We start from the raw sequence: 27,788 nt of genomic DNA, 5'->3' as shown, positions 1-27,788 counted from the left end.
GAATTCAATTCTACTTAAAGATGGCAAAACGTATTAAAAGAATGCATTGTCATCGTGTTCTGATGTATTCTAAAAGTGTCAAATGTCTAACTAGTCGGGAAGTTAGTTAAAAATCGATTGCAAGATTTGTACTGGATAAACAACCACCGGACAAACAAGAATACGAGCTACGAAAAACGTGGTAAAATGCAGATGGTGCTGATAAGTTTTTAAAATCAATTAAACCCTGCCTAAGCCAAACCATATTAGTGTAGGTACACTATGGGCAATTCGACGAAAATAGTGCACACTTTTTGAGTCATAATTATTTGTTTTCGTTGAATTAAGAATATAATATATTGCAGATAGTGTTGGTTAGATTTTTTAAATTCATTAAAATAAAAAATATTCTTCTATTTATAAAATATCTATAATTATGTATTATTTAATCGCATAATTTAAAATATTTTATAGATAGACGATTTTTTAAAACTATTATTTACTATGGCTTGGTTGCGCAGGGCTTAATTTAATTTAAAACTAACTAACACCATTGTGCAATTTATAGTCTTAATGCAATGAAAACAAATACGTATTACTGACAAAATTTAGTGTGCACTATTTATGTAGGATCTCAACAGCCTACCTCTGGTATATACTTATCCACCTAACCGTATCAAAAAAAATATTGAAATATAATTATAATTTATAACCAATAGAACACAATAGACACCCAGCAGGAATCAAACCTGCATCTATCGGGTTTCGCGCCCATGCACATAGACCACTATGCTAGAGGCACTATACTTAATTGCGACAAATTTTAACTAATGGCTCCTAATATTCTCTGAAGCGGTTTCCAAATTGAGTTACTATTGGCGATCGCCATTGGTGTCTTACTTTTTCCAAAAATATTTTTTCTATTGATTATAATATATTTTCTGTGTTTAAGTGTTTTCAAAATTATGTATGTTCAATAATTAGAATGTTATATTCTTAAATCTTGTGAATTATTGGTTGTCATATTTATGTTTTTTAATGTAGGTGCCGAAAAGAGTTTCCAATATTCTTTTATATTGGAGAAATACTGTGAACATTTTAAATGTATTTTATGTGTACCAAAACGATTTATTACTTCTTGTATCGTAAAATGGTAGGTATACGCATATCAATTTCAGTTCCCTTATCAAAGTGCCATTATCTTTACGCGGTAAATATTCATTTATAAAAATGTTACATTATTGTTATGTTCATGGAAGCTGGCAAATATACGCGTAACTCCGAATGAAATTATCAATTTTGTTATTCATTTCGCGAAATCTGCATCTCTGGCAACAAAATATGACTGCGGAGATAGCCGGGATACGCTGTCAGCTAAATAAAAAAAAATGAAAAACGCCAAGTATGCCGCCGCGCGAAAGCCTTTAAATATCGGCGAAAAAAATCACTCAAAAGCGCGAACAAAGATTGTACAAAAATACTCGACTCATGAAAAATTTATGACGAGAAAAAAAAGGTTTGCTGCTAAACTTTCAAGAGAAGACTATACAAAAATTGAGTGACGGAATTTAAAGGAATACAAGTGACATATAAACATATTACACAGTAAAAAAATGAATATTTTTCAGCATATTAGGATCTATTCACATATTCATGAAAAAAGATTCAACCATGTAACTACTTTGTATAAAAAATATTTGTTGGGGTCACTCTAGTGTGGTGTTCGATGTGTAGGTTGAGGATGATGATAATGACGAAGTCTACGATGTAGCAGGGTGAGATTATTAGCAGCGTATCGGTACAATAGTACATGATAGTTACTAGCTAAGTACTCTGATTCGAGTGACATTGAGATACATTGTTCTTCGTTATTTATACAATAAAAATTAACACCTTAACATTAAAATTCTGTTACATAATCATATTGAACTAAATATAGAGTCAGCGTTTTAAATTGAGTAGCGAAATGAAATATTATTTGTTATTACAGTTGTAATAAAATACTATGAGAAATGTTTATTCAGCTCATACACCGTAATGGTATAATGTGCTGTGATATGATGTAATAATACACCGTCTCTTATTTTGCATAATCGACTTGCTGGTCTAGCTGAGTTGTTTACTGGAAATGGATTGGGAATATATTACTGCAAAGTAATTTGATATTTTTATAAACAATAGATATTCGATCGCTTATTATTCTGCAGCTACATATTAATATAAAAGATCTCATAATAACCACGCCCTATCAATAATTACTAGACCTTCCTGAGAAGCTCATCCAAAATTCATACTTTCCGCATGGATGAAAAAATTTAACTGACTTTTCAAATCTTCTTTAATTTATATACAACATTCAACTGTCCAACTCAATCAGATGTATTTTACCAATTCTAAAAGACGTGTCTACATTGGTGTAGCACAGTGGTTCTTAACCTTTTCGAAGTCACGGTGCACTTTTGAGCATAAGAAAAAATTGCGGTGCACCAAAATCGAACGGCCAGAGAACAAAGAAAAATTTGCGGACATAACTTGTATTACAAATTAAACAGATTACATAAATGTCAAAGAAAAAATATTAAAGAAAAGATATGTATATATTATACCATTGACATTGACATTACATTATACCATACCATTGACAAAATGGAATTTATTTGATGTGAAAATCAATTGACGTAATCCTGAGCTTGTCGGATTTTGCAGATTTCAGACATATTAGGTCGAATATTTGATATAGCTACCCTTAAATTTTTCGTCTAAATTCGCAAGTCTTTCTCGTTTTTTAGTTTTTATATTAGTTATCGTTGAGAAATCGAGCTCACACAAATATGATGTTGAAAACTGTAACAAGATTTTCAGTGGCCCCATGTAGAGAGCTGGACAGAAATCCAAAATTCCTCCATAGTTATTTCAAAAAATTTAATTTTTAGAGTACTATCCGTTGACAAGGTGGCCAATTCTTCTTCTTCTTGGAATAAAAATTCACAACTCGATGTATCAATCGTAGCAAATGGATTTTGTATCTAGTCATTTATATTTAAAGTAGGAAAGTTATATGCAATCTTTTCTTCCAATAAATTCCATTTTGGCAAAATCAAAATGACGTAGATATTTCTTCAGCTTTCATAATTTCGCGAAGGACTTTTTCGGTTTTCACTATTTCGCGAATTTTTCTGCTTTTATCATTTATTCCGCGGTGCACTTGCAACAAGCCAGCGGTGCACCGGTTAAGAACCACTGATATTAATATTTTGTATTAACTCCCGTATATATTATTATAGGGGCTAAATCATCACGTTGCATATAAAAATGCAGACCTCACTGGACCGGCCACGTGCATAGAATGCCGGAAGATATACCAGCAAGGCTGGCTATGTACGCGACTCCCAAGGGCAAGAGAAAACCTGGATAGCCGAAATTAAGATACTAGACTGTGCCGCAGTATTTTAAGAATACTCGGTCAAAACAACACTGGAGGGTGTCGGCGTTGGATCTTCCAGGATGGAGGAAGTTTTTGACTAATTCCCACCAAGGGATGTAATGCTGTAAATGATGTTATATATTATAAACGTATAGTATCGTATATAATTTAAATGTTTTTGCCAGACATATTTAACCTTTCAAAAACTAAAAAATATCATGTAATAGTAATAATGCATCAATTCAAAACAATACCTCATTTAGAAAATGTTGAAAATAGATGTGGGTATATACTAATTTACAGTCTTACATTTAACTTTGAAGTCAATTTAATCGACATGCTTACCGGTAGGTATACTTGTAGTCCTTCAATCTTCAGCTACTCAAATATCGATGATGAAAAAGGGGAAAACTTTGACAGAATTGTAAATACTTCTTATCTGATTAAAACTCCGAAAAGTCGTTATTTCTTTTCGCACTCAATTTTTGATTATAACTTTCCATAACGGGTCATGAAAATTATCTCGATTATGAGAAAAGAAAAACGGTTTTCGCGGGGCGGTGTGTGTTTTAGCACAAAGCCTGAGGCCCGATTCTCGACAGTTTAATGGAATATTAACGAAACAGCCCAAACGACCTTAAAATGACGTACATCCAGGGTCACCGCAAGAGATACAGTTTGCCTGTCTGTAAATAAAAAAAATGTCATCTTACGACAGACATAGACATAGCAATTTAAAAAGTGTATGAAGAACACGCATAATAGCAAAGAGGCTTCTATTACTTGGTGGTGAAATAATCGAATGTGTAGAGGTCTCGTATAACCCTACAACCGACATGTTATTTTTGTCTGTGGTCGTTTATAGACCACAGACAATAACGCAAAACGGAAATGTAAACGGTTGTCTATCGGCCTTCCTATAATGCAGTCGACACGCGCCCCGCATCTCTCACTTTATCATAATTCCAAATTAACGTAAACCATTCAACTCATACTTAAAATCAATGTGACAGTGTCAAACTTAAAATCAATTTATTACTACAATGTAAAACCAAGAAAATACCAACACCGTGTATTATTCAAATCTTCTCAAAGTCACTCACACATCAAACAACCTTCGACGATGCAACATAACAACGGGGGTGAGAACTACACAACGTTCATCCCCCCGATAATTAATGGTCTTAATAAATTTAAGGAATTGGAAATATTGAAGGTGTGATTAAATAGCGAAGAAAACGAAGAAAATTTCAAATGCCACGTAGAAGGGGTGGGTAAAACTATGATCCTACACATCTTGACTGTAAAGAATACCAACGCAGTTTATCAATAGTGACTTGAGCCCACACGTCATTTAAATTTTATTTATATTCAGTTTATCGTCATAATATCGCGTCGAATATAATTTCACAAAATTAAACATGCCAAAATGTCAATATTACTTTCCCGGTTAGGTGTTATTGTATTTGGTTGTTCGCCTCTCACCGTGTGTTTCTTCTTCCTTCTTTTATTCTAGAACGGCCCTTTTTACGACACTATTCCTTGACAATGGCCTCTGCATTATGTGCAAAACATCAAGGAAACGAAAATGAAGAATACACAGTGACAGTTAAAAAACCAAATTCAATAATAGCACTTTTATCTGACCTGTGGGTCAATTCTATACACAAGACTGATTATGACCGCTAAAGTGATAAATATTATCACTTTATCATATTATTTATGGATTGAAGTATTATAATTGTTACAATAAGTTAGCCGTCTAAACAATCACAACTGTCTATCTAGCTCTAAAGTTAACACAGCCAAGATAGGTGCTGTTAAGACATAGCACGTATTGTAACAATTACAACTGATTTATTGTAACTGTTACAATAATAATGCGACACAAACCTACCATATATAGCTGCCGTAGAAGCCGAAAAGCAGTCTTGTGTATAGAACAGACGCGCTGATAGTTTTATAGAAGGCTCATTAAGTCCCGCTTACATAGTTCACTTTTGACGATCATCGCGGAGGAATCATCCGCAGTGATCCGTGTAAACGCACATTCATCAACGAATCATCGAAAGTGATCATCCGGAATCAAAAGTGAATGAAGTTGAACTTGTTTTACTTTGGATCATTTTTTGATCACTGCGGATGATTTCGCCACGCATGCGCACTGCGCCCCTGAGACTAGGTACGTAAACTGTCATTTTGAATAACTGAAAACAAACCGGTTAAATAGATGTTCCTGCAGTCGAGATCATATTTGATAGTACATACTGATTGTAATAAACAAAGTGTTGTTTTGTTGTTCTCGGTTGCAGTTTCTGTGATTTCTGTGTTCGCTATTTCACTTGACGCCATTTTGGAATGAATCGAGTATTTCACTTTCGGTGACACGTGTAAACAAAAAGTGAATGCCAGAATCAAATTCCCTGCGAAGGATAATCCGCAGTGACTCGTGTAAATGAGCCTTTAGTAAAAGTGTAATTTGAATAAAATACGTTTTTTAAGATTGTGTATTAATTTTGTAAAAAAATAATAATTATTATGAATCATTTATAAAATAAATATCATCGAATCGAAATTTAAAGACAGGCGGCAGCCGCCCATTTGCTTGGCATCTGTGTGCGCCGTACACGTTGCATATACGTGTGGGCCGTCCCTGCATACACCACATCAACTGCCTAACATTTTTAACCTTTCATGATGTTTTCTGTGAAAACGAAACAATGATTTTATAATACACAGCATTTTAAATTTAAAACAGAAAATTTTAGCCAACTTCTGTTTTTGATTGATACAACTGATGATTACAAAATATTAATTAGGTATGTATATGAAAAATTAAGCCAACAGTTCGTTTAATGAAAATTTATATTATAATATTCATGCATTTGTAATTCTGGAGAAAATGTGATAGAATTATGCCTTAAAAACAATTAAATGACTGCGTGAAATTCATATTAGATATTTCAATAATTCTTTCTTCTTCGTCGGGACCTCATGACTAAGGATCGTAACCCTGATGATTTGGCCGTCTGACTGTCTTCTCCACGGCTTCGCTCTATTCTTTTCGGCATCCAGTAGCATTAAAGGCCTTCATCAATGTGACACTTTTGACTTGGTCTGTCTATCTGGTCCGATTTTCTATCTGAGTCATCAACGTCACGATTTTATTGTATTGATTTGTCACTGACTCTTTATTTGCTGCTAAAGTGAGATTGGCCTCCAAGATGAAGTAAGTATTTTGACTTTAAATCACCATAACTATTGGTGTGTACCGACACTCCTCCGCTCAAACAGCTTTGCATTAAAATCATCCTGGACGTGTCAGCTTATCTCCAAATTAATATCATATAATTAATTAATTATAATATAACATTAATTATTATCATATTTTCCATCTCTGTTCGGATGTAAAGCTTAATCAATGTTATCCATTTGTTTTGTATGATATGAATATATTTTTTCTACACTATTTTTTAAATCAGAAAGAAATAATATAAAGTCAAAAGGAATTGTGGGAGCCTGCCTACAAACCTTCATAATAACTTATTCATATTTTAAACTAGCATGGAAAGTTTATTCAGTAGGTATTGTCTTTTTCTTTGCCTTGCTTGTTTATTATTATAATACGAATACATTGTTTCTAAACTTTTTGGAAAATCAGAGAGAAGTAATATAAAGTCAGAGAGATATATGGAAACCTACAAGTTGAATGTTTAGTTAATAGAAAACGTTCGACACAAATTACACGAAAAGTAAACAAATTTTCACTTTGAATGGGCTAGCTTCAAAGTACATAATATTTATTTTAATATATGCACGCGTTGCTTCGAATCGCCAAAAAAAGGCGCACAAAAATTTCGGCCGATAAAACGGATATCAAAATACATGGAAAATAAATTTGCATAAACGGTTGTAAAGGGGCTCGCTATGAAGGGTGAGACGCAAACCGCAACCCGCACGAGCGCTATATTATTATACTATACACACGTGGCTGCGTGGAATGATCGCAGATTTTTTTTAAATTTTCAAAAACCTCTTTACTCATTCAAACAAAGCGGGACGAATCTCGCAATCCGGGTTTGATACTATTTATAATTCAGCGAGGTGGAGATTGGTTCGGGTTTCGGCATCGCGCAGGTAGGCGCTTCGAGCGATCCGGCTCGCCTTGTTGTTGTTTAATATTTAAAAGAATCGCTCGACGTCGGATGAGATTGCAATCGGGAGCCGCAGTCCCAGATCGCGTATTTGGATTGTAGATTTCATCGAATCACCGCATCGCATTTAACAATCGGCTTGAATCCTGTACCCATTTTTTTCTATAAAATCAAAAACGATTACTACAAGTAGAAAACAGAAAACGATAATTTCTTTTATTGTGTTAACTGTCAATCATGGTAGAAATACATTGTATTATTGATTTAATTTAATAAAACTTATTAATTTTTTTTTTCGACTCATATTTTCGTTTATATTCGTATTTATATTTGTTTGTCCATCAAATGGTAATATTGTTTATTTTTTACTGTCAATTTTAAAAATGAATTATCAATCAAATGTATTGTGTTATGTTTGGTGATATTTTTTTTTTTTTAGAATTATTAATAACCGTGTCCTTGCTTTTTCGTACAAGGTGGCTGTTAGTAATTTTGAACATTGAAGTTAAAGTCCCTCCACCAAACCCGCCCCGTACCACTCTCGGTCTTAATCGAGAGTATCACGGGACCCGTCAATTGGTGATGTGAAGCATCTAAGAATTGGCCTGGGAGTGTCCTGGGAGAAGATGCCCAAGACTTAGATTGCTACGCTCAAAGTGAGCTCTGACTGCGTTTACTGAGTTTACTCTAATGCAACGTGCCAGGGAGAGAAAAAGCACATGGAAATTACTAAAAAGAAAATGAACCTACTTGTTTTTTTAAATTAAAGAACGAAGCTAATCATACAGGCAGCAAACTTTATGTGAAGAGATCTTCACGCCCGTAGTAAGACGCCGCAAATTTTTTGAAAGCAAGATAATTGGCCTTAGTAGCAACCAGGTCGGATGGGCCGATGGGTCCAACAGCTGGTTGGACCGACCTGAGCATTTCCTCCCGTTCGGAGCACATACTCAGACACTCCCATAAGATGTGGTTGGCATCTTGTATTTCCCCTCCGCATGGACATGTCGGACGGCTTGCAAGTCCAAGCTCGAAGAGCTTGCCAGCGAATCCACCATGACCAGTCACAAATTGACTGGTGTAATGGTCTGGAGTCAGGTATTTGGTTATCTCCATTCGCCACTGTATGTCTGGAAAAAACGTATATGTGTGCCGGCCCTTGGTCGATTCGTCCCACTTTCGCTGCCAGGTCTTAATGGCCGCATTGAGCGACATGAGTCTAATTCTGCGCCTCAATAATGCTACTCCTTCGCCAGCTAGCCGAGGGGGGGGGACGAGGTGAAAATCACCAACGTCGGCCTCCTCGCCCCTGAGGAGCAATATTGAAGCGCCGCTGACCTGAATATGCAGGTCAAGTGGGAGAATGCCGGCCAGGACCGGGAGCGCGTCAGTTGAGGTAGTACGGTAGGCCTTGGTAATGGACAGAAGCGCGATGCGCTGTCCTCTTAAAAGAGAGATTCTAAGTTTGACACTTTTGGGAATCCGCGGGCACCAAGCACTGGCGGCATAAGCCGCGATTCCCATAAAAATGGCGCCGTAGGCGATCTTGAGCGCCCTTACTTTTAAGCCCCATCCTTCACCAGCCATGCGGCCGATCCTCTGAAAGGCCACCCCAGCCTTGTGGACTTGGGTTTCGGCATGGTGTAGGAAATTTAACATTGTGTCCATTTTGACGCCTAGATAGGTTACGATCTTCGACACTTTCACTCTCGTGTCACCGAATCGGACTGTGGGTAGTCTCGAACAGCTAAGTCGTCTCGGTCCTTTGAGGACAATGGCTTCTGTCTTGGAAGGTGCGAATGATAGTCTAGTTAATCTACCCCAAGCCTCAATTGATGCTAAGGCTTCGCCAACGGTGCTCTCAATCTTCGCCCTGCTGTCGGCCTCGACCAGCAGCAGCGCATCGTCTGCGTAGGCAATGACAGTACAGTCGGTTGGAAGCGGAATTCTAAGGAGATCGTCGAAGAGTACGTTCCAGAGAAGGGGCCCGAGGACTGAGCCCTGGGGACATCCCATGCTGGTGTTCCTCTCCATTATGGTTGATCCAACTCGAAACTCGATCGATCTATTGGTGAAGTAACTTAAGGTTAACTTAGGTGAAGTAATTTTGAACAATCACAAACACCCAGGCTTTGAGAAAAACACATAAATATTGTGTGTCTTGACCGGGAATCGAGCCCAGGAACTCTCGGGTGGAAGGCAAGCGCCTTACGCACTGCACCACGAGAGCCGCCTTGGTGATATATTGAAATGTTATTGTAAGTGCTTATATTTTGTTATGTTAATAATTTAGAATATTTTATTTTAGTGGTGTTTAATGATGTAGTATGAAATATTAATATCCAATTTTATTAATTTTATTTTAATTGTTACTGACAAATTATTATTGGACGGATAATTCAATGTATTGGGAGATTATTTGTGTCGCATTTTGATTTTTTTTTATGAATACCTGTTTTATAAAGATTATTCAGTTGAAAATGTCGCTATGAGGCGGACGAAACCGGTCCAGATTTATTTATTAAAAGTGGAATAAGTACTAAATCATGAATTAACATTTAGCTAGGAAAACATATAAATTATTATTACATTTTGTATTAGTATTACGGCAAATTGGGGAATAATTTATCCTACGAGGTTATCCCGAAAATCTCTGGCAACATTAAACCGATAAACGTCATACTAGTCACTAACTTATCTGAAGAATTGATGGGGTGCCACCGTCAAAAACAACCCAATTAAGACTGGCAACTGAACTGAATCTGACATTCGAATGACGTTTTTAATACGGTGTCCATATGGTAGTTCGTAGTTCCATTTTCGACCGTACTTTAGATGGTAAGTTTGTAGGAGTGTACCTTATTTGTTCTTGGACACTTCAACGCGTCAGATAATTTTTCGCATCATAAATCTATCTATTTAACTTAATCTAAATGTTCTAAATATATGAAGAATCAAATTTGAAAAAAAAGTCTTTTTTCAACCTAATACTAACTGTGTTTAGTATATTAACCATGATAAAACAAAATGCATTCCCGTGTGTATTCAGCTTCGGGCGTTAATAACTATAAACAACTCCACATTTAAAATAGTAGAAATATTTGTGTGGCCCGTTTCACTTATTACGCGGGAAATAATACTAGATAGGTAATATAAAAAATAGGTTTAGGTACTGTTAGCTAACGAAAACCAGAGGCGGCGCATCTGTACTAACGATAAGCTCTTCAAGTAATGTATGTACAAGTTACTAGATAGTTAATATCCTAAGGGTGATAAGACTTAGTTTAGCAAGTAATCTTGTTAGATACAATGGATGTAGAGCTCTTTCCAACAGGTTAATAAAGAAACACCATACGATATGGGAAGACAATGTCAAGAGGGATTGATAAACGTTTAATGTAACCGACTGAAAAGAGAGAAATCCCGGATTTGATTCCACGATATATCTTTGTGAATCTGTGATTTTTTCATTATTACTACTCCTCTACTGTTTCACTACTTATACGAATGTAATTGTATCTCATGGTGTATTGTAGTGTTAGATATATTATAAGAAAAACTCTGGAATGAGATTCCTTGAGGGTTGTTATGCAGTTGGCCTTAAGCCAGCTCTCACATCAATACTCGTCTCGGCTCCAAGGTGTCGATTACGTCGATGTGACGTCATCGTTATTCACAAAACACATGTTACCAAATGTAGCTCCACAGACTGGTTGAATTTGACTTTTTAGTTTGAAAAAAAAACATCTACTGTTGCAATCGACAAGTTGCAAGCTTCTCGGACTGCGAGTCGAAGATGCCAGAATGCGTATGCACACCTACGAATTGGTCATTCCTATACTGGCTCGCCGCATCCAAATTAATATCTATCTATACGTTTCGAACGTTACGTGCGACTGTCGCAAGGTAGATAGATGTGCGCGGTTTTCATATGCAATGCTGGATAGACGTTCTTGGAAAGTTTGATTTATGGCTATGCGGCAGTTGGGCGAGTTTAGATGTGAGAGCCGGCTTATAGTTAATAGCAGAAAATTGATATCTTTTGTAAAGTTAACTCATTTTCTTATCAAACAGCTGCTGGGCCCATCGATCCGTCCGACTTGGTTGCTACTAATTCCAATTATCTTGCATTTAAAAAAAATTGCGGCGTCTTACTGCGGGCGTGAAGATCTCTTCACATATTTTTGCTGTCCGTATGATTAGCTTCATTATTTTGTTTTATATACACTAGAATCATTTTTATTTTCGTAATTTCCCTGTGCTTTTCTCTCCCCGGCACTTTGCATTAGAAAGTAACTTTTAACTCAGTCAGAGCTCACTTTGAGCGTAGAAACCTTAGTCCTGGGTATCTCCTCCTAGGGCATTCCCGGCCTAAAACTTAACTAGATGCTTCACATCGCCAATGTAGGACCACGTGATACGCTCGATTAAGACCGGGTGTGGTGCGTGGCGGGTTTTGGTTTGGAAGGATTAACTTTAATATGTAGTTGTATTTAGTGTAAAATAACACGGTACTCACTACAGACTCCTTTTAAAACTCGTGATGGAAATATACGACGCTAGCAGTTTTGATTTAAATATGTTTTCTTAACCAAACGTTATTCCTAACTACAGTGTGACTTATACATCAAATCTTCTACGTCACCACGGTCGTTTCTGGAACTAAGACCCTCCCACGCATTTATTTTTCTTGATACAACATCTTCCGCGCCCATAATTTAATGTATTATCTATATCGAGTGAAGTTAATTAACATTAAAATACCTAAACCTTTACTGAAGCAGACGAAAGGTATTATTTAAAATTTAAAACTATTGTACGAAGGAAAAACAGAAAAGAAAGCTTTTAATTCTTCTCAATAGTGCCAGAGTAGGTATCTGTTATAACATACCAATACACACAGAGCACGTGACGTAATAGTATCAGCGAATGCAACACTGTGACGTAAAGACTTGATAATATATAATATATTCTATGATAAAATAATATAACCTCTCAAAAATTACAAAATATGGAATTGGGCTTATTGCAATGTAATAAAAGAACCGCCATGCCACGAGAGAGTAAGGTTATGGATCTTATATTAAATTTTTTAAAAGAATATTAAGTGTATAATTTAATTATTAAAAATTTATATATTATTACTCGTTGTTTACATGCAAACTCTAACCTACATTGTAATATTAATGTTACATAATACTATTTTCGTTACTGATAGCCATTTTTTCTGTTTCTTCTGTGTTTGTTTATGGCATTTTTTTAAATTCACTTACAATACTATTTTTCTGAATAAATAAATAAACGTTTGCAATTGGTACAATTGAGCTTAAAGAAATTGCTCTCGTATTTCACTGAAGACAGATAAGAATCGAAAGACGAGTACAGAGAAAATATGTATCTACCAAGCATAATTACTACCAAGTGATACGTGCCTATCACTTAACTTTTTTATAAAATTTATAGACGTTACTTTTTTACGTTTATTTTAACTACCAACCTACTAAAAATAAAATTTATAATTTATATAACCTTTTCCAATAGATGGCCAACAATCACAAGTATTTTTGAACTTAAACTAAACATATCATCATCATCAACCAGGATCAATCCACTGCTGGATAAAGGCCTCCCGTAGCTTATTCCACTAGTGTCTCTCTCTTCTCTTTGTCTTTGTTCTGATGTTTCAGACTCATGTATTTGTGATATGCTGCTTCAGCCTGGCGGAATCTTTGTAGAGTCGCTTGACTTTGCTACCATGATACTCCATCATATTATTTCGTAAGAAATTTTAGTCTCACTTCCTTATTTTTTCCTCCTTCCTCCTTTATCCTTAGATTTTCCGATCTTACGTTATCGCAATTAGAGCACGCGCCCACTACAACGTTTGGCTGATGAGACTTGGCATATCTGTACCACGTCCAAACCTCATACGTCAACTGTCTCCCCGACGGGATATATCTTAGCCGGCTCACACATCTAAACTCGTTTCGTTTGCAACATTGCAACATACGCGGATGTGACGTAATCGTTATATGTAGTCATTTATTTAGAAGAGATGTTTATTTAGCTATGTATTTTTTTTTATTTATACGAGGTATAAATGCGAACTCTGCCATTCTGAGCAGTATTGACCTGTGTGTCCCTGATAACTATATTAGAAATAGAGAGCATTAGTTGTTTATTCTCCCAAGGTGCAGAACCAACCTGCCATTGGTAATGCCAATTGGAAGGGCGATAACTATGTTCAACCAAATTGCTTCGGGTGTTGTTATATTCCACTTGCGTGAGGGAGAGTTTAGGTGAACGCTATTTTATAAATTCTTAAAATAAGGTCTCCTTAGCAAACTCGGTGTACTTATTTGAACTTATATAGATGTATAATTGTATTTTCACTGCTTTTGTATGGTTATATATTTTAATTTTTGTCGTTTTTATAACTTTTCTTCTTTAGAATAGTGTTTCATGTCATGTTGTCAACGTCTTAAACTTATCATTATTGTAATGTCCACGATATGTTAAAAAAATTAATTGAAATTGAAATTTATAGTTTCAAATTATTGTAAGTGTCATAGTTTATGCTAAAAACAATAATTGAACACACCGCCTTTCACAGCGTGCATCAAAATTAAATTATGGTTGCTTTTTTGCTTCACATTAATATTATTTTAGGGCACATGACTATAGAAGAAGGCATTCTTCAACATCTTTTGAATTTTTCCTTTTTAAATGTATACAAGCGCACTCAAGTTTACAGTGGATTATGATTTTCCTGCGGGGCATATTGTATCATTGAATGCGTCGATCTGGCAAGTGGGCGTACTTACGGGACGAACGTCGGCATAAAAATGCACGGAACTCGTGTAACATCGAAAACCCGTTAAATAAGGGTCCGTTTCAGAAGCATTGCGTATAAATTTCCCTCTCTATACCGCCGTAAGGTTTTTTTTCTATGAAAAGCGAGTATTAAATATTTAGCAGGTGGGTTCCAGGTCGCTTTATGACTCTCCAAATAAGGCATAAAAAGGACGCGTATTTCAACAGAGTAGAGTTGCATGTAGGAATTTATTCATAACATTATAACCATGCTAGGGGTAGTTTTCAGGCGAGTTTTTCATTATGCTCCACAAACCATAATTACACAGTTTATTAATATTATAGACAAATGGTTCGCAAACTCACCCATTTCACGTAAAAAAAAAAAAGCCTATCGACTGTAGAAAAGAAAAAGGACGTAACCCTCAGTTTTTGAAGTTATACTTCTTTTGGGGCGTTTGGTAGAGAGTGAAATTGAGAGCTGCGCGCCCACACCGTTACGAAAGTGTACAGTATGAAGTTGCGAATCAGTCAACTGTATACAAACGCTAGTTTGATAGTAGAATTGTTCCGTTGCCTAGGCCTTGCCATTATTGTCGGCCATTTGCAATTACTTATGTAAACAAACGATTAAACGCGAAAGTGACAGTTGTTACTTTAAAAATAAAAACAACGAGAAATAATTATATTATTTAGGAATATAAGTTAAAGTGTATAGAAATAAGCCAACGGCGCTCCGATAAACGGCCCTTTTTCTTGAGTGTGCAATTTAACAAGATAATTTAGAGCTAGTCGAAGAATATGGTTATCACAAGTTTTGTTTTTGTTTTGTTACGCAAAATAAGCATAACTTCTAATGCGCGTACATAAATAAGTACACACTGAATTTTTTTTCAAAATAGGTTTTATTAGATATTAACGTTGTATACGACTAATTAATATACGCTGTATCCAAAGGATGTAAGCTACAAAATGCTGATTTATTATCTAAATTTAGCTGGCAATTTTTTTTAAAAAAAGAAGGAAGTGATGTGGGAAAAACGACTCAACCATCATATTTGTTGGATTTTAAACTTAATAATTTATATCAGTTTAGGAATATAAAAACCAAATTATTAATTATCATGCACTTCAAGGTAGTCTATTTTGTATTTTAACATTGACCGAAAATCATAACAAAAACGTTTTTCTGCCTCCTATAAAAATACAGTGGATATAATTTATTTTCACGGATTTTTTTAAAATTTGTATATTCTTAACGGCCAATTAAAAATTTTCTCTTCAGAATCAGATCAAGGAACTATTTTTAGCTTTTTTGATATCTATTTATCGGTTATTGGGCATACGAAAATAAACTTATATCTATCTCTAACAATGATCATAATATCTTCGATATAAGAACAGTTTAAATTATATTACTACCTAAAAAATAACTTCTGAAGCAAAGCACAGTCTTTCATTGTGATGGTCCATCAACGCATTGAATTAAAACTACTGATTCTTTTAATTTCTCGCTACGAATACTTTCAGGGCCACTGATATATAACAAAATTATTCAAATTCCTTTAAGTTCAATCTATGTATATATTAAAAAATAAAGGGGAAATAAAGAGGTCGCGAGAATGTCCGCCCTACTCATGAAGACATCATAAAATTTAAATACAGTAATATCCCGACCAATTACTCAAAAAAGGCCAATTGAATATTTTATAAAAAATATGTATCCACTTACATAAAATTTGAAGTACTTAATCAATTAACTGTGTTACTAATAGGTATATATAGGTCACATTTATGTTAAGTATAGATAAATTACAATCAATCATCATTAATATACTCCTTCAGTCTGTATCTATGGTAATTTATTATGAAATGGAGAGCTGATAAATAGAATAATTAAAATTTTTAACCTTTATTTTTTTCCTGTAAAACAAGAAAAGAAACTTTATCAATTTTACAAAACTGACTACAAATTCCGTTGTCATCAAGTTAGGATTTACGAAACGAAACAGCCCGCCAAAACTTAGTAAATCTGTATACATATTTCGAAATTACAGTTTTGCATATCATATATTAACAAAGGATCACAAATATATTATCCTGCGGCTCGACAACAAACTTTGGAAGGCGTTGGCATATCGTGGTCCAGTGCGACAGTTGAAACATTTCAGGTTAAAAGTTAGTTAACCAAAGCTAATCAATCATATTATTATTTTATAATTATTGTATTTACATTTCAAGAAGTACGTATCCCACTAATAAATCATACTATTAAGAACCTCTCCAGAGGACGGAGAAGATGCACATTGGATTGTAGAACCAATGAGAATTTATTAAAAAACATACATGGAATTCAATAATACGTGTATTAATTATTAAGGCGCTAAGTACCAAAAAAATAAAAACTAACATTTTTATAGAAAAATGTTCCACATACCAACGCCAATAATGTCAACTATGGTCTAAGTGCCTCAAACAAGTCATAAGAATACAGCAAAATAATTAAACCTGTCGACGTTGTAAGTCCGTTGGCGTGTTTTATTTATAATGGTGTAAGTAGCACTGCAGTGGTCAACGGCATTCAATATAAAATGACTGACGACAATGTGTTGAAATTCGCGAGTTCTTAATTCCTAAAATTATGGAAGCTGCCGAGATTGCTTCATATTGTGAAACCACATTTTTCAAAAGGTCTGCTTCATGCAATTTTACTGCAATGACTCAGTATTTTGTAACCACAGGCAATACTACTTTTTGGTAATTAGAGCCTTAATTAATATTTATTCGTATTCATTATTATGTGTAATAAAATGAGACACCAGTAATACATTACAAATAATATATATTACTCATAATTGAGAGGAAGAATACAAAATATTGGCATACATTTAATCTGAAAGGAGTATTGGGTCGAAAAAGTTTGTGTAACCTTGTTCTAAATCAATTATCAACATGGATTTAGAACATTACATGGATCAATTTAAATAAATAGTCACAAAACACAAAGTATACTCAGTTTTTATTAATATTAGCAAATTAATGTCAGCAAATACCTCTTTATACTGCTGAAGGACTTGTCTAAATGGACATGATTTAAATTTAATTTGATGTCTTATCAATACTAGTATTGCCATTTATGCGGTAAATTGTAGAGCTACGATTGTTATATTAACACACAATATAGAAATCTGTTTTATCTAGCCATGTAATTTTATGAAAATTTGACTTGATCCATAATTATTGTGAGCCGCCCAATTATAAATAACAATTGTTTTAAATCTGTTTATAATCCTTAAACGAATGGGAAAGGTCGGAGAAATTCTGCTGAATATCAAAACCAGAGAGTACTTTTCCATGCCAAGTTGCGGTACTCGTAATTTTTGGATTTGTCTTACATTAAGAGTACATGTTTTACAAGCATACAAGAGCGTTGGTAGCACACATTGGTTGAATACTTTACGCTTAAGCCATAATGGGAGTTGAAGTTTTGAAGATACTATTCAAGCGTCCAAATGCACTACATGCAGTATATATTTGATAAATACGTAATAACGTAAGTACTGCAAAAAATATTCAAAAATATGTTTATCTCCACACATAAATAGAAACTTGATACACACAATCAGAATCACATTCTCATTGTGCTTGAGAACATGTATGATACTTCAATAATGGCATTTAAACATCCAAAACACGTCCATTGAAATAGCGTTGAAATCTTTCAAGAAGTTACTTACTTGAGTGAACTTCAAATGATTCATGCAGAGCTTTTGTATCCGAACCTTTTCATCCATACAAAATATTGTAATATTCTACTTGGCTCAGATATCACATAAATAAGACGTAAAATATGTTGTTAGTGGCTCTTGAGTTTTCAAATATTATATTATTATTCTTTACGCACAATTTATGGAATCTAACTTGTATTTTATACGCCATTCAAATTCATATAACGGTAGAAATATGATCAATGGTTATTACAGTATACTGGAAGTTTATTGCAAACAACTGTCATGGAAAATATACATACAATAATAATATGCCTACAAAATATTATTTTGCTGTTTTTATTACTGCACAGGTGCAAAAGGTGCTTGATTCAAATATTTTGCAGGTAGTGCAGACTGTGATTCAGATCAAGAATTCAAAGTATTTTATTTAACACAATTTTAAATCTTCTTTTTCTTCCTGATATTACAGCCTTACATGAGTTTTTTTTTTTGAATTTGGAATAAATTAATGAAAAACCGCAAGATTATATTATTGAAATGGTCCCAGAATAATGCAATAATAATTATAGATTTATATTATCGATATAATTTTTAAATGAATCAAAAAAATATATACATTAATAATAATATATAATATCAATACGGTAGTCACAAAAAAACAAACGATCATCGCTTTTATCTCTTTGATATTTTGACGCAAACGTTTAGTATTCTAATTGCTATCGGTAGCAAAATAACCTCGGAGGATTGGATAAATTAACCAATGTACTTATATATATGTTACACCGAATGTGCGAAATTGACTATTACATGAAATGGGCAAAATTTTGGCTAATTCATGTAATAGTCAAGCCTGTTGCCTTATTTATGAATTAGGTAAATTTTCTGCTGAGTACATTAATTCGCCAGGGTATGGAATTCTTGAACTGTCAACATAACAGAAGAAAAAGTAAATTTAATACGGATGGTTTTATTAGTTATAATTGGACATAATATAATATTATTATTATTAGGTTAGGTTAGGTTAGGTTAGGTTTTGTAATTCTGAATTAAAGTATTCAACTGAATGTCCATGTTGAGGTTAGCTATCAAGTGTCAACAAACTATCACAAACATTCAATCGACCATTGCACGTTTGATACCCAAGCACGAATCAAATCGCGAAAATACTTTTCAATAAAATTCTTCCATTATCATATTATAGTTCTAGATTTTTTTGCGCATAGTAAATGGATATGAACGTCATTGTGGTTATTGATTGGTATATTTTTATATTATAATCAATGACATTTGACACATTTGTTTAGTTTGATTAGTTGCAAAAAACACCACCGGAGCGCGATCATCTATTTTGACCATAGATAATATATGTACATTTTGACCAATGCATGAGCATTTGATACATTTAGTTTAGTTGCAAAAAATACCACCGTAGCGCTACTATCTAATTTGTCCAATACATGAACTAGGCAGAAAAATTACTGCCGATTTCACGCACTCTCTAGATATTTTGTCTAATTCATGAATAAGGCAACGGGCTTGCATTTTTCATGATTTAGGCAAAATTTTGCCCATTTCATGTAATATTCAATTCCGCACATTCGCCGTAACATATATATATAATCACTTAATATTCACATAAACATAACAATCTTTCGAAATAATCATATTTTATTCATATATACATTATGAGTTTTTGTGATTAACTCATGTATTGATCTGAGAACAATTTGATTGTAGTTATCAAAAAACGCCGACGATAAGTATGTGGGGAATAAATAACGGTACTCCAAAAATACAAAATACCCAAAGTTTTTTTTTTTCAAAAATACTAGCATAGGATTATTATTGGTATTGGCAATTCGATTAACCAAATCGAGAGATAACTGGAAGGAAAATGATTGCTTATAAATAGCACGATATTATTTAACCATAGTATTTATACGCCCACGGTGGCCGCACGGCTTAAGCGTTGGACTATAACGCCGTGGGTACCTGGCTTGAAACCTCGGTCCGGCAAGTACACATATTGTTTTTCAATTTGTGTGTATCAGGGTATGTATCTAATAGGTTGAGCAAGTGGCTGACATCCATTTCTCGTAAAAAACAAAATCTGTCAATACAAACCTCTACTCTGTGGAGGCCCATATGATCCTATTAGGATCGGACATGGTCGAAAGAAAGAAGAATTTATACATATAATATGTAATGTGTAATATAATGTCAAAGGACAATACTATTAAAATCCACAGTTTCCAATAACTCTAAAAGTTATGCTTATAAAATGCATTGTTCTTAGTTGCTCTAAAGAATATGTTTAATAAAATATCTTTCGTGAAATAGTAAATAAAAACCTCTAAGCCAATTTATAATGAGAATTAAATTGTGTTCCTTTATTATAGTAGATCCTGTGGATACAATGAATTGCGCAATAAATAAAGAATCAGCTCCGAGGCACGCGAGGGGGCCGGCGATGCGGCACAAAGTGTTTGCCTCATTTCGCTTAGAATGACGGCGAAAGCTTTTGCGCTACGACTCCTACGAACTAGTCCCTGCTACGCCACGACCGGCCGGAGCTTTTATTGCACATACCATATGTCTACGGGCAGGCGTAGACGCTGGAGTAACGGCTTTCATTACCGGTTACGGTGTTGCCGGTTAACCGACTCTATTACTCATTTTACCGATAGCATTTTCCCGGTTGGTAATATAATAAAATATACCTGCATACATACATAAATGTATGAAAATTCTTCTTTGTAATTGCTTTTTTTATTTGATTTCAAGATAGCTATATTTTTATCTCGATTTTTTTTATTATTTTTATTAAGCTCGCATTGTTATTACTTAATATTAAAAAAATAATAGTGAGATTTTAAAATTAGGCTTTTTACTGACACTTTAACTATTCATAATTTATTTGTTGTATTTTTTGTGATCTTTGACTTGATAGGTAGGTAATGGAGGTTTTGCCTACTTTATTGTATTGATTTGTTATATAAGCTAAAGTTAAGAGTTTTCGTTGTCAGTGTGTGTTTGTCTTTAATGAGTGTACACGGCGCCTGAAGATGCCGAAAGGCGAAACCCGGGTCGCAAAAAATGACCCCAATGGATTAGTACAAAACTTAAATCCATTAGAATCTAAAGTTTTCATTGACTAATGTACGTTTTTTGTACTTACTGTCTGATGCTTTTACTGCTTCATTAAAATATAAATTTACTATACTGCTCTTTCAAGGAAGAAGGCAGTAACTTGCAAAATTTGTGAATTGAGTTATGAATGCCATCCGTTAGGTAATTTTGAAAGCTATATCACTTTAAAATCAGTATTATTACTAAAATTCCGTTAAAATACTTGTTAAAAATTTGACACTGCTAAAATGATACACATTTTTTTAGCTAAAAGGCAGTCATTGCACATATTTATTGTAGTTCCTGCTTGTTTATTATTACTTTGTTCGTATTTTCACATCCTACTAATAAAAAATATTACCGTTTTTTTATTAATTCACAGTACAAAGCTTTGAAAAAAAACACATCACTTATGTCATTTATCCCGAAAGTGTGTGAGATTCAGTTACTGCTTTCTTCCTTGGAAGGGCAGTATATTTGGGCTGAGTACAATTACGTAGTTCATATTTAGTAGTTTTTGGGATATTGTCTTACATTACTAAAAATAAATGGACATAGTTATGCAGAAAGTAGCCAGTCCACAAAAAATAAAAAATGAGATATGATATAAGCCGCAAAAAAAATATTCTTGAAATAACATACTATTTACAATATGACATTTTACATACATTTTTAATAATCATGTTGTTACTAAAGAGTGAAAGAGTGAAAAATACTACAATTTGCTGAATGCTGTAAACAAAATATTTTAGGCATGTCCAATACAAAAATTCCAATTGAAACATTGTGATATCTGCAGATATAACAATTTTAAATTAAATGTGAGATTTCAAAAATAACACTTCACACATGGGCCGGAGTTACCCAATGAAATAATAATACTGTTACTTAAAAATCAGAGAGCGAATATTAAAAAAAACATTTTTCATAAACGTGAAACTTTCAAAGACCAATATCACTAAACTATGTTTATAGATTATATATATTGACTTTTGTTTGATCGATGACGATAAAGATATTATAAAAGTATAATTAGTACAATAAATTTCATTTTATTTAAATTGAAGATTTTTGAAAATAAATTTTACGAAATCGATATTACTAATGTCTCTTATTTTTTTACATTTTACACGATTATTATTTTTCTTAATAATTATTTCGTCAATTATTAGGGCTTTTTTTATACAAACGCTAAAACCATTAATATATATATATATATATATATATATATATATATATATATATATATATATCAATATTTTTCCATGAAATCATGTACCGTGTTTAGAGAATGTTGAAATCAGTTATATATAATTATTTTATAATCTCATATTTAACTTTGAAGTCGATTTACTCAACTTAGTCACTTGTATTGGCACAATCCTCAGCACCTAAATATAATATTACACAATCCATGTTCAATCCTAAGAGCATATGGGCACCCATAGAGTGGAGGTTGTATTAACAGATTTTTTTAAGGAGAAATGGATTTTAGCCACTTGCGCAACCTATTAGGTACATACTCTGGGTCCGAAAACTCATCGAATAATAACAAATGGATTTTTTAGACGCGGAATTCGAACCCGGGACCCACGACATTATAAATCTGATGCATAACCGCTCGGCCATTAGTGCTTAATAAAACATACTAAGTGAGTAAACAAATGTCGTAAAACAATTTTTATACATAGTAAATAGCAATAATTAATAGTATACGTATTAATTAATAAAATTAATATTTTTATTTAATTATAAAATGTATTGCGTTATGGTACACACTGTAAAACTACATAGTTGTCGGTGTTGTCCAATAAATAAATTTATATTATCCGGTAAATTCGAAGACCCTAGCCATTCGTAGAGCCTGGCGTAGACCGTAATTGGTTTAGTGTTAGAGCTCACATGCCGAAGTGTGCACGAAATGCGCCTCGCGTGGACCACGTGAAGCCTACATTTATATGACATAAAGGAAAAAGTTCACTTTATTTGTGAAAATACGAGCAGTGTTACTTCAACATAAATGGCGTTCATATAGTTTGAAGTATACTCGTAACTTGAGTTTTGAAAATAATATTTTTTTTTACAAGTGAATTTGTTTCTGATAAATGCCATAATTTTAAAAAGCACACATGTTTTCAAGTACAAAGACATCATTATTAAATTTATTTACCACCGGACGCCATTTATAACACCGGGCCACACCGGGCGACTCTGGTATCGAGACCAGACCGATGTATGCAGCTATATGGACCATGCCACACCTGGTCGCCCAGTAGTCGCGCAAGTAATAAAGTAGGGCGATCAGTAAAATCTCGTTCTTGCGCTCGGTCTGGTCCCCGGTCTCTCTGATCATGCGATCGGTAGCGATGTATGAAAACATACAGCTATGTATTGAGCGCTGCCACACTGGGCGATCAGTCGCGGGCTCGCGGAGAGATTTTTTGCATAACTTGCGTGTACATTCATTATTATTATTTATTGGCTGCCTCTCCAGGGGCCCGATTTCCTAACTATCGTCTCGTGTGGCACCAGACGACATGACGTAATTGTGACGTCAGCCAATACACGCTCGAGCGGGCGGCATTTATTGGCTGACGTCACAATTTCGTCATGTCGTCTAGTGCCACACGAGACGATAGTTAGGAAATCGGGCCCCTGGTCTCGAGACCAGAGTCGCCCGGTATGACCTGGCTCTTACTAGGTGCCTAATATACATTTTAGGCTCAATGTGACGAGAGGCATTATCGAATTGACCAAAATTACTTCAGTACGAGACAAATATAGATTAATTTCATTAATACACAATAAATAGGGGCTAATTCACATAGATTTAACACTGATCATAAACGATGTTACATTTTTTTGAATGACATTGACAACTTTACTGTTAAATTCAACAATGCCGTTCTAAATAACCTAAGCCAGTCCCCATAGTAACGTTAATAAAATTGTCTACAATAATAAGTTTCTACTTATATTGTATTTTATTTTAACTACGAGTAACATATCTTAAATTATCCGTCCTATTGTTACACCTATTGTTATATTATTTGTGTCGCTTTGGATTTTGTTTGATAAATATTGTTTTATAAAAAAAAATGTATTCAGTTGAAAATGTCCCTCTGAGGCGGACGAAACCAGTCCTAATTTATTGATTAAAAGTGGAATAAATACTACAAAAAAAATGCGTTTTATAAAATTAAAACAACAATACAATGCAGTTCCACCATGAATTGACAGTTAACAAAATAAAATAAATGAAAGTGAATATACTTACATAATATACATAATTAATCTTCAATTTCGATTATTTACTTTGATAAACAAAGTACTTAAAGTGAGTAAATTATAATTATCGCACTTACGCGAACCATGCCTGGTGTGAAGTTACATTAATATAAATTATTTACGAGATATACTTGTCACCCATTCGTCAACCCCATTGAATTCTTGTACTGGATCAAAAATAACATGTATTTTTTTATACCCAGCGGCAGGATCAAACCTCTCAACCAAAAGCTTCAGAGATGGATGGCTCAGATCAGGTTATCGTGGATATGCATAAACTATAAAGTATCTAATGTGAAATATATGACTTACCTATGATGCAGAATGGTCTTCGAAGAAATTTCAGTCTCCCTATGGAGCCCTGATACCTGGAACGGCATCCTGACGACCATAATCTGAAAGAAAAATAAATATTCATTAGTATATCTTTATGCATTATGTGTATTTAATTAATAATTACAAAATACTCTGAAAATTACTAAAATCTTTATTCATTTAATTTTACTACCAAAAAAGTTGGTATACCTTATATAATTTATACCATGAGCAGATTTAGCCATTCGGGGCCCCGACTCGATGCAAGAGTTGCGTAATTTGATTACTAATTTAAATACATAATTTTATTTTAAACATTATTGAACTAACCGCCTTGCGCGTAACTCTGCATTTTTTCTTAAATGTACGTTTCTATAATCTCTATAACTATCTGCTTGTTAAATTAAAACACTCTCATTTGTCTTTGCCTCGTCAATATTACATTTAAAACAAAATATAACTCCAATATTGACTTAATTTATTATTTTTTCTTCTCTATACTAGATATAGTTTTAAAAGGGTTCCATGCTTTTTTAAGTGTTGTTGCATTTGTTTTTTGAATAGTACCTAATTGAGATAATTTAAAAACTTTTTCGAAAATATTATTTTTTTCCCAATATTCCATAATAAATGATTTCATAGACGATAATAATTTTCCAGTTATTAATAAATTACAATATCCTTAATATTGTAAGAACAGCATTGTCAAGTTTCTCAATTTTTTTAAACTTAGGGCTTGAGGCAACCTTTTCGCGTCTATCTACTTATTTACCTACCGGTAAACCCACCCTGACTTTTAACTATACTTAAAAATCAATATAAACCTGTGCCTAAGTAACTATTTTTATGTTTGAAATACGACTAAATAAGTTTTTATGGTCGTAAAATAAATATATTCATTTAAACATGGCGCATCGGTTTGATAAAATATAAAATTGGAATTCTGAGCTTTTAATAGGCAAAGCGATATAAATTATTCAAAGAATATGTTTAGCTTCATTTAAATTTATGCATATTTTATACTTTATTAGCGAAAATCATTTGCATTTTGTTTATGAATATATTTTGAAGAAAATAACGTTTATTAGGGCGGCAATTTTTTGGTCGAATTCTATTAAAACGCCTGCCACTTGACGACATGTCAGTCAAAGAGTTTGTAAAATTATATTTTTATAATATCTCGAGAGAAAGCGATGTTATTAAAAAATTATGTTAATTTACTGTAAACAACAATTTTAATTTAAAAAAGTTAAACAATGTCTTCTTACAATATCTGTTATATAATAGTAAAGCTAGAAAACGTCAACCTCAATAGTAATTTATACATTTCTTTTACACTTTTTACAGCGGCAAGTAATTGCCATAAAGTAACTTACAGAACAATAATAAGCGTAATTATCAAACTTTAGCCAAGTATTAAAAATCACTGATTATACGTCATAATCTACATAAATTATATTCTTCTATTTGGCTCCAGAGTATAACATGAACATAAAACACAAACACGAATTAACACACATACAGTGTCTCTTGGTGCAGTTGTTATTATTAGCATTATCATATTTAATGTTTCTATAACAACGGTTTGCTGTTAATATTGCCGAAACCATGAGATTTGAATATTTTCGATTACAATATTGCCATTAGAGTTGGGTATTTCCCGAGAAAATCTAAATCTCGAGATTCAGAAAAGTGAGAGTTCAGAGAAATGGTGAAATTTTGAATTCTCGAGATTCGGGATTTCCAAAAAATAATTTTCGAGAATTCTCGAGATATCAGGAAATTTTAAAAAAAACCTGTAAAAATCCTAAAATCAGTGTAAAAATAGACAAATTCCAAAGAACTATGTTTTTTTTATTTATGTAAGAAGACAAACGAAATAGAAGTAGGAAAACAAAAATAATTCAAAGCATTACTTATTAAAATAGAATTTTAAAAAACACAGACTGTCAATCGCTGCGTCTGACAATCGCGTACGCTTTTGAGACACAAAATTCCCTGATGTTGCAAACATTGCGCTCATTTTGAGTCGACGATGGCTTAATTGTGTTAAATGCCCCGATCAGTCTTTGAACGTTTTGTGTTTCTGTCCACTTTTTTCATATAGAAAATCGTTTTTTCAATTAATATTTGATAATAAAGAAATCCCGAATCCCGAGAAAAGATTCTCGAGATCCGGGATTTCCCGAAATGTTAAAAATTACAATTCTCGAGATTTGGGATAGAAAATCTCTAAAATTTCTCGAGAATTCCCGTCGGGAAATTCCCGAAACCCAACTCTAATTGACATTAATTGAGTAAAATTGGATGAATATTTGAAAGCCTCTCGTCAAATCCTTTTGACACATCACAATAATACAATGTATAAGGTATACAATATAATGTAATTATACGCATATTATGCATTTATGCTACGCGTTGAAAAATTATGTTTGTCTTGCCCAGTGGTGAGCCCATAGACTAATATAAAAATAATAACAATACACAAATAGACAGTGACAAGTTAGTTATAATTTTAAATAATCATAATATATTAGATAGTAATGCTAAGTACCACGCGGTATTTTTTCCTGTCACATCATTACTGAAAAAAATCAGAAAAAACTCAAATGAGCAGTTTATTATTTTTTACAGAATCTTCTGAATCTGTCAAATATCGTTTCTTGATCTAATTTCGGTGATTGTTATTTTCACAGATCAATAATTTAATAATATTTAAACTATCTTTTGTAAGTAAAATTTAACTCGTATGATTTTTGGGTACAAGGCGATTATCTTGGAAACAGCGACAAACACATTTTGAAAATACCCGATATACTGGATTATTTGTAAGAATAATCTAACCTAACCTAAACTAACCCAAAATTGCTTTTCCCTCCACCACCCGCCACGTCTCCACACCCGTTATGCAGGCGTATACCGTGGCGTAACGAACGATAGGCGCTGTTCAAA

At 33.6% G+C, this 27,788-nt stretch overlaps 1 protein-coding gene across 4 annotated transcripts in view; it reads right to left on the bottom strand.

Annotated features, from left to right (window-relative positions):
• Positions 1 to 27,788, bottom strand: part of LOC147072563 (potassium voltage-gated channel subfamily KQT member 1-like) — a 524,358-nt gene that overhangs the window by 197,497 nt on the left and 299,073 nt on the right. For all 4 annotated transcript variants that reach the window (XM_085946963.1, XM_085946961.1, XM_085946962.1 and 1 more), the window contains exon 5: positions 24,834 to 24,916. In XM_085946963.1, coding sequence (XP_085803089.1) covers positions 24,834 to 24,916 — 83 coding nt within the window. The remainder of the gene's footprint in view (positions 1 to 24,833; positions 24,917 to 27,788) is intronic.

This window comes from Rhyacophila brunnea, unplaced genomic scaffold, assembly GCF_057557595.1.
Source record: "Rhyacophila brunnea isolate RB1 unplaced genomic scaffold, BYU_Rbru_1.0 scaffold_2, whole genome shotgun sequence".
Lineage (NCBI taxonomy): Eukaryota > Metazoa > Arthropoda > Insecta > Trichoptera > Rhyacophilidae > Rhyacophila > Rhyacophila brunnea.
Note: the sequence above shows the minus strand (reverse complement) of the source record. Positions and strands in the feature narration are given on the sequence as shown.